At 40.6% G+C, this 8,981-nt stretch overlaps 1 protein-coding gene and 1 pseudogene across 1 annotated transcript in view; one reads left to right on the plus strand and one right to left on the minus strand.

Annotated features, from left to right (window-relative positions):
• The window catches only part of Dkc1 (dyskerin pseudouridine synthase 1), a 12,762-nt gene extending 7,747 nt beyond the window's left edge, over nt 1–5,015 (minus strand). The window contains exons 1-7 of the mRNA XM_005370671.3: nt 4,833–5,015; nt 4,080–4,147; nt 3,368–3,454; nt 1,637–1,728; nt 1,242–1,426; nt 489–553; nt 1–113 (exon numbers count right to left, since the gene is read on the minus strand). The exon at nt 1–113 is cut by the window's left edge and continues 8 nt beyond it. Coding sequence (XP_005370728.1) covers nt 1–113; nt 489–553; nt 1,242–1,426; nt 1,637–1,728; nt 3,368–3,454; nt 4,080–4,147; nt 4,833–4,848 — 626 coding nt within the window. The 5' untranslated portion in view covers nt 4,849–5,015. The remainder of the gene's footprint in view (nt 114–488; nt 554–1,241; nt 1,427–1,636; nt 1,729–3,367; nt 3,455–4,079; nt 4,148–4,832) is intronic.
• Nucleotides 5,016–6,592: 1,577 nt separating this feature from the next.
• LOC101981529 lies at nt 6,593–7,153 on the plus strand (annotated as a pseudogene).
• The last annotated feature ends 1,828 nt before the right edge of the window (nt 7,154–8,981 follow it).

Genomic DNA, 8,981 nt, shown 5'->3' on the forward strand with positions numbered 1-8,981 from the left:
GGATCATATTCTATCATTTTGCTCTCGTAGATAGTCCTCACTCGAAGCTGCCTCTTTACTGCAGCAATAAGTGGGGGTCGCTGAAACAGGGCACCTGTCAGAGTTTCTAGGGCCTGAGAACAAAGCAAAAAACAAAAAGAAATCCTATTCATTATGAGGGCTCATTTTTAAATAAGACAAAGGGACATAGTTCAGGAATTTAAGGACATAATTCAAATACAAAAGTTTTCTTTCGATAATTTAAGAGCTAAATCTTTATTTCAGTTTCCTCTTTTTCAACTGAGGAATGGCTCATCACTGATTAGAACTTCTTCCTCAGTAAAGGCGTGGTCAGAAGGCACCCCTATCACCAGCTCTTCTCCTCCTAGGAGGCTCTTAAAAGGGCACAAGATCTACTAGCCAGGAAGACTTCCCTGAGTCCAGATATTTAGGAGTTCAGACACCAAAATCAACAAAGGTACCCTCCTCCCTAACTTATATAGACTTACCCTAGAAAGCTGAGTACCCCCTTCAATAGCATTGTGCAGCCGGACAATTCCCACATACTCTTTGCCTGAAAAATGACAAGAGTAGTCAGGTGTGGCCACTGAGTTTTCTGTTTTACATTATGTTCTACCACTGCCATTTTACATGGCAGAAGCATCAGGGAATCCAAGATCATGTTTCAATAAAATCTATACTGACAGATCTCATGTTGTGCATAGAGAAGAGAAATGAAGATACTTTTTCTTGGATCAGTCATAGCACATGCCTACAAACTAAACCCAACAGTTTGGAGGCCAAGATGGCAGCATGAGCTACACAGCAAAACCTTGTCTCAAAAAAGGAAGGAAAAAAAGAACAATTATACCCACTCTTTAGAATGACTGGAAAACACCTTGCACTTTAAGAATAATTTTCTCCAGTAAAAGTGAAGGAAAGACAATTGGGAAAGAAATATAACTAGAGTTAAGCAGCAGCAAGCATGCTGGGCAGTGGAGGCAGATGCCTTTAATCCCAGCACTTACTTGGGAGGGAGAGGCCAACCTGGTCTAGAGAAACCCTGTCTCCAAGATCAAACAAAAAACAAAAACAAAATCAAAAAAAAACACCAGATTCTGTCAGAGAACAAAATTATATAGAAACCAAATTATTTTATTTTCTAAAGACAAAAGTTTCCAAGAGCCAAAATGTAGAAGTGAAACAAGTATAGAACATTTTCCAATCACTAAAAAGATAGCCCCACTCTCTCTTCTACCCACCTGCACTCTGTTGTGATTTCACCAAACGAGTGGCTCGTTCAATACACACAATTAAACAACCAGTCACTTTGGGATCTAGTGTGCCACTGTGACCTGTCTTCTCTACCCGAAGTATTCGTCGGATCCAGGCTACCACCTCATGGGAAGAAGGGTTAGAAGGCTTGTCAAGATTAATAAAACCTGTCCTAGAATAGAAAAAAAAAGTGTTACCACCTGTTCTTGTAGTCTAAAAACAATATGAAGAGTTATAAAAAAAGCAAATAAATCACATATATAGATTATATATATTCAGGGCAAAACTGTTTTAAGCTGCCACCACTTCCGTGAATAACTAATGTGAAAGTATTCGTTTCAAAATAACTTAAGTTTGGACAGAGCCATTTCACCATGCTTACCTGATATAGTCCCCAATCTCCCTCTTCAAAGGATTTGAACCACAAGGAATAGGTGTATAGTGTGTTGTCCTTACATTTAGCTTATCAAAATTCTAGAAAGCAATAATATAAGTTTAACAACACATTGATAGAAGTAAAATAAGAGTCAGTAAGTACCACTACCAACCATGGCAGTCCTTCAAGCCCATAAATGCACAGTTTTGTTTCTATTATTAACACCATTATTGGTGTGATACACTATTAAGCCTTCTTATGTACTGGGGAAACTCCCAATACAATTGAGAAAAGAATAAATCTGAGAATTTAGTCAATGCTCTAAAAAAAATACTTGTGGAGGGTACTGTAAAACACAAAATAGCAGGGCTGGAAAGATGGCTCAGCTAGATGCACTGGTTGTTCCTCCAGGACCCAGGTTCAATTCCCAGCAACAACATGGCAGCTCACAATTGTCTGTACCTTCAGGTCCAGGGCATCTGACACCCTCACACAGAATATATACAGCCAAAACACTGATGTACATTAAATAAATCTTTAAACACAAAATAGCTTTGACTTTCTCAGATCAACCAAATTGAAGACAGCTGGCAATTTTCCTCAACATGGGCAGCTTGGTTCTGTTCCAGATACCTACCTACCTATAATTTGTCTGTTCCTTTTCAGTCTCCTGACTAAAACTTACCACTAGTCAGGAAGAATTCACCAACTAAAAAGCCCATCTTTCATCATCAGTTTAGTTCCATTATGCCTACTACAAAGAGCAATGCTTGTTTAATTGTTTCTCCCATCTCTGTGTGCTAGCTATTTTTCCAGGGCCAACATCCAAATTCAACTTGGTTGAATGATATAAACAAACCTCACTATTTTACCAACACATACATATGGTTTATTAAAATACTTGATGGTGTCAGTGAGATGGCTCAGTGGGTAAGGATTCCTGTTGCCTGACAATCTAAGTTCAACCTCAGGAACTCACATGTTAGTTGAGAATGGATTTCTGCAAGCTGTCCTTTAACTTTAACATGCATGTCATGTGCACCACCTATTTCATCCACTCTAATAAATTAATAAAAATTTCTATTTAAAAACCCCCTTTGTTAAGAGATGTCATAACTTCATAGCTAGTATCCACTTCGTGAAAATTATAAATTTTAGTTCAACCCATTATTCAATGTCACCATTAAGTCCCTAAATAATAACCATAAAATCTATGACAATCAGGAACCGTTAAGCACGCTTCATAGAATACCTGCCATAACTCAAAGCACATCATCCTAAGAGAAAATATGAGCAACTAATAGATTCAGTGAGGTTAGTTAAGTATCTAGTCCAAGGTCACATTCTATTTTGAATCTAAGGCTTCAAAATGCTCTTAGGCACTGAAACAGTCTACAAGAGATGATTTCAGAAGTGCAACTATTTAAAACTGACAGTAATGAGCATTTTGGTGACGTACTATGTTCCAGAACAATGTTGGATGAATTACAAATTAAAAATGAGTCCTTCATCTCAGATACACTGAAAAACTGCCTTAATTTGGCAGTTTTCTAAATAAAACATGCTGGCACTAAGCATTTTTTTGAGACAGTCTTTCTATGTAAACCAGGCTGACCTGGCCCACTGGGATTAAAGGCATGCATATCACCATGCCCAGCCTAGCAATAAGCACGCCTTATTAGCTGTTTAATTAGAAATATGAAATTCAAGCATTCTTCTGATACACACAGCACATACCTTTAGTAACAAGGGCCACTGAGAAGTGTCCAATTGGACTACTCTGGATTCTGGTTTGATAAGAAATTCTTCAGCATGTTGTATTTCCTTCAAGAGAGTAGAAACATTTATCTTCCCACCTGACTTAGAACAATTCTAATACTAGGACAGAAGTGCACACCTTTTAAAGAAACAAGAGGGAAGGGGTGTTGATTTCTTTTTTTTCTTTTATTGGTTTTTCGAGACAGGGTTTCTCTGTGGCTTTGGAGCCTGTCCTGGAACTAGCTTTGTAGACCAGGCTGGTCTCGAACTCACAGAGATCCGCCTGCCTCTGCCTCCCGAGTGCTGGGATTAAAGGCATGCGCCACCATCGCCCAGCTAGGGGTGTTGATTTCTGAAACTGAGTGTCACTAGGAAGTTTGAAAGAGAATTGAAAAAGGAGCTCTCTAAACCTTAGGGATAGCAAGTTGAGTCCAAATATTTCAATAATACTGTAGGTCTGCTGATGGAATAAGTAAGAAAAATTCAGGGAGAACATTTCACCATTTAGTAAGCCATGCATGATAGAAAACTTCTCTAGGAGTTGTTATTTCAGGTTTTTGCTGGTTCTACATAAGGATCAATAAGTGCCAACATACCGATTAAGAATATTTTAAAGCATTTTCCCCCTTTAATGTGTTTAAATTATCTCTATCTCTCTCACTCAAAGCAAAGTAAAACATTTCCTACTCACAGCTACATCATCTTCTTGTAATGGCTTCCGGTCTTTTTTCTTTTTATGCTTCTTTGGCAAAGTAATTACTACAAAAAAAAATTAAGATTTGGAGATTTCTTTAAAAACTAAAATAAAAGTTTAAACTTAAGTCCAAAATCAGGGCAAACAGAAGAAAATATTTTTAAGTCTAGCATTACTGAAGAAAACTTAACGTTTGTGATGCCAAACACTAGATGGCTTGGCTGGTAAATGACTCTAGCACGTGTTGGTTTCTCTTCGGGTTCTCCACGTGGCTGTGGCAAGGCCAAATATACTTAGGGAAGTGCTGTTCACAGGCTGGAAAGTTCCACAAACAACCACTGCACCGTCCCTAAGGGCTTGTGATCTCTTAAAATTTTCTTGCAGGTCTGAATTACACTCGCTCCCCTGCCCCTTCCTCTGCATCTTTGCTACCTTCATTTTAGCAATATCCTGTCTAATGGCAGCAGAAATGCTATCACATCTCCTTATCACGACAGAGTCGCCTCCACGGCTGAGATGCCTTTGGAAGGGAACCGGGTGTAATCTTTTCCCGGACCTAATGGAGTCTTAGTCACTAGAGGTTCTTGCACTCGTGCATTCACCTATAGAACTAGGAACTAGCGGCGACACGGTCAAACTGAGGGCGGGAACGCGTGGAACCTCGGATCATGATACAACCTCACTATCACTAGCACACGGTTTATCAGAAAGCCGCGCAGGTCTCACGGCACGGCCACCCGTAATCCTTACCTTCTGCATCCGCCATCTTGCACCGCACCGCGTGCGTCCCGCCCAAGCAGCCACCAGCTAGGAACCACAGACTCCTACCGTCTGAAACCGGTCAGGCCCTGCCGCTAGACCCGCCCACCGTAGCACCTCCCTAAATTGGTGGGACAACGAAAAGGAAGTGGCAAGGAGGCTGGGTAGTTGCGGGGAGGGGGGGGGCTTGAGGAACGCGCGGGCTGTCTGCTCAATCCCATTGGCTGACTTGGCCGCTGAGTTGCGAGCACGCAGGCGCCTGGAAACTCCTCCCAACCCTTAACTCCACGCTTTGGAACCTCAGAAAGGACGAGTCCACTGCTGCAGTCTGGGGCGGGTGGGCGCGGCATCTACTGTGCCCTCCTTTCAGTTTCAATCTATTTTCTACTTCAGAACATGGATGGCCTACTTAGCACTCTATAACTATTATCTAGTTCTAACTCATACCGATATTTTCTGTTTGTTGTCATGCCAGTCTCAGTTGAAAAAGATGTTGAAGTACAGAGAGTGAAAGTAAAAGCCGTTCACTTCTTGAAATTCCTATCAAGTTTTGACTGTATTGGCCAATAGGAATTGAGTGCGAGCTTTTAAATTTTCTAGTAGCCTCATCAAACTAAAAAGAATGAAAATTATTCTCAATAGTTAATTTTATATAACCCTGCACATCTAAAATGTTATTTTAACATGGAAGCAATATGTAGCAGTATGTGATATTTTACTTTATTTACTGCCTGAAGTTTTCTAGTGTATGTCTCACACTTAAACTGCACACCTCGGTTCTAACTCCACAGCCGTGACCTATGGCAAGTACAGAGCTCTAGTGACTTCAATAAGTAATAGCCAGGAAGTAACAGCTCCAGGATTTTTTTTTTTTTTTTTTTTTTTGGTTTTTCGAGACAGGGTTTCTCTGTGGTTTTTGGAGCCTGTCCTGGAACTAGCTCTGTAGACCAGGCTGGTCTCGAACTCACAGAGATCCGCCTGCCTCTGCCTCCCAAGTGCTGGGATTAAAGGCGTGCGCCACCACCGCCCGGCTAGTTTTTAAGCCCTGACTTTTTTCTGGTAGATTGTTCTGGCTGTTAATCCGTGCTGCTGCCTTGCATGTTAAATCTCTGGTATATCCTCCTCCACCCTATTTCCTATTCTACCTCGGTATATTCTTTTGGCTTTCTGGATACACAACCTAGCTCTAGTGAATTTGGTAGATCATTAGTTATCTAATAATTCATTGTAAATGGAATCATTTGCCCATAGTTTTCCAGTTAGTTGCTGCTGACAACAACAAAAAGTATTTTTTTTTTCTGAAATGCAATGCCAAGATCAGATTTTTTTTCAGTTTTGTTTTATTGTTAGTTAAATTGGTATTTCCTTGCCCAATTGTTAGTCTTTCTGGCATTTATTTTGGTAATAATGGTAATGATCAGAATTGACTATTTACAGATAAGACCCTTAGAACTAAGGATTATTATTTTATAATACTCCACTGGTAAATATTTGGTTGAGTGAATTTGAAATACTCATTCTCCATTTGTCCACTAGCTTCGTCTTTATCCTATATCTATGCTCAAATCTTTTAGGAAAGATTTTGCTTTTAGAGAGTTCCAGAATCTGGTAGTTTTGCTTCATCCTTATGTCTCTCTCACCATCATTATAATGTCTCTATTTCTCCAGTGGCCTCCTACAGATCCACCTTTTTCTACTTTTCCTAAATACATTGTCTTAACACAGCAGCCTGAGAGTACCATTAAACTTGGGTTCAGTATGTGCTTAAAAATACTTTAAGCGTTGGTGATAAAGCTCAGCAGTGGAGTGAAATTGCCAATGCCAACTCCCGGCAGCAGATCCGGAAGCTGATCAAAGATAGGCTGATCATCCGGAAGCCTGTGACCATCCATTACCGGGCTCTATGCCGGGAAAACACTTTGGCGTGACGGAAGGGTAGGTATATGGGCATAGGAAAGCTCTAGAAAGGTACTGCCAAAGCTCGAATGCCCGAGAAGGTGAACTGGATGAGAAGGATGTAGATCCGGTGCGGGCTTCTCAGGAAATACAGTGAATTCAGAAGATTGACCGCCATGTGTATCACAGCCTGTACCTGAAGATCAAAGGGAATGTCTTCAAAAACGATGGAGCACGTCTACAAGCTGAAGGCAGACAAGGCCCACAAGAAGCCCCTGACTTACCAGACTGAGGCTCATAGTTCTAAGTCCAAGGAAGCTCGAAAGCTCCTGGAGGAGCACCTCCAGGCCAAGAAAGAGGAGATCATCAAGGAGGAAGAGACCAAGAAATATAGCTTCCCTCCTGTCTGTACATAGTGGCTGCCTGTGGCCTCAGGTGGATCAGTCTTTAAAATAAAACAAGCCTTAAAAAAAAAGAATGAAGTTAGCCTTTCTTGGCTTCGGGGTAGATCGTTCTCTAAGGACTGAACTCCTTTCCTTTCACCCAGGGCTGTTGCTGTTGCTTTTTCTTCTTCTTTTCATTTTTTTAATTTAAATTTATTTATTTATTTTTTAAAAACTCTTTTATTGTTCTCCAGTTTACATCTGAACAAGTTGATTTCCATATCCTAAAAACATTCTGAGGAAGCTTTCAAAGGGACAGTTCCAAGTGCAAATTCTTGATAAGAAAATACTGCAATTTTCTGGATTGTTTTCTAATCAAGTTTCGCATAGACTTTGTACCTTTGGGAAACTCTCAGACAAGTTTCACATAGGGCACCAAGAGAAACCAAAGGTATCTGCTAAACAAAAGATGGATTAGGGTTATAGGTGCAAACACTCTGGAATCAGAGCACTGAAGACTAGAAATCTAAAAGGAGTCAATCTTTGCCTTTTTTGTTATTGTTGTTGCAGAGAAGGGGTGAAACAAGGTCTCATTGTACCCCCAGTCTATCTTCAAGCTCACATCCTCCTGTTCACTGTCCCTTCTTCTGTAATGACAGCTGTGCACAGTTAAGTTTGAATCCATTTTCACATGGATGGAGTTTTCCTCTGGTCTGTGTATCTTTTCTCTTACAATGACACTTGCTGTTGGTTTTCAGGCCCACCCACTTAATATAGGATGACCTTATCTCGAGTCTTATTTTCACTGGGTAAGGTGGTACACACCTGTAATCCCAGTAACAGGGAGATTAAGGGAACACCTCACCGTGAGTTCAAGGCCATGCCTGTCTCAACCCCATCTTTTTAAAAAAATAAACAAAAAACCCAAATCCTTACTTTCATTACATTTGCACACACCCCTTTTCAAATGAGGTTTGATTCTCAGTATTCCTAAATAAGTAAATAAATAAATAATCCTTTAAGGGTTCTATAGTAAGTTAAAGAGTGATCCCTCTGAGCTTAGTGGTAGTGGTGTCATTGAGGTCCAACCAGACCTTCTTTTTACCACAGCGCAGGACGCAAGAGGCGAGCCTCTTCTGTAGCCTGAGTAGACTCTGGGCTGCCGACACAGCAGCGAAAGGATCTAAATTCATTCTTAAGGTGCCTCTGAGTTTTTTTCTCCCCATGGACCAGCGTGAACACCCACACATGCATTGCAATAACTAAATTTCTAGGGTTTAAGTCACTTGATATATACTAGGAAACTCATAAACCATCTTACTAAGAGCAAAGGCGTTCTTTACCTGGAGACCCTGTAATGACAGTGCAAATAGTTCTCTTCTGAGTTCCTGTCTTTCCACTTGGTCTTATCGCCCCCCCCCCACCTCCCGCCAAAGAGGCTGTAACAGGCTTGGCAGGAATGAAGATACTCAAAACAGACACTTATTTCCCTTACTTTGGCTGTCAAGCTATTGCAACAATGGACCTGAGAAAGTGGAATTCTCCAGGAATCTCATGCTTGGAGAAAACTCAAAACCTGAGCTACCCAGAGGTAAAACTTTTCTCCCAGAAAGAGATTTCACACAGTCCTGACTGTTGTGGAATATTATTTTAAGATGTATTACATTTGTTTAATGATGCAAAGATTGTTGAATTCTTTTATATTACATTTTGAAAGATTACAATGGGTACCATGACGGGTGAGGAACACGGATGGAGAACAGAATACACCATGCAGAGAAATCTGGGAAGTATTAAGTTTTATTTAGGAGGCTATTGGGAGGGTAGGGGGAAGGAAGGAAAAATACAGAGAGACAGAGAG

This window comes from Microtus ochrogaster, unplaced genomic scaffold (genome assembly GCF_000317375.1).
Source record: "Microtus ochrogaster isolate Prairie Vole_2 unplaced genomic scaffold, MicOch1.0 UNK85, whole genome shotgun sequence".
Taxonomy (NCBI): Eukaryota; Metazoa; Chordata; class Mammalia; order Rodentia; family Cricetidae; genus Microtus; species Microtus ochrogaster.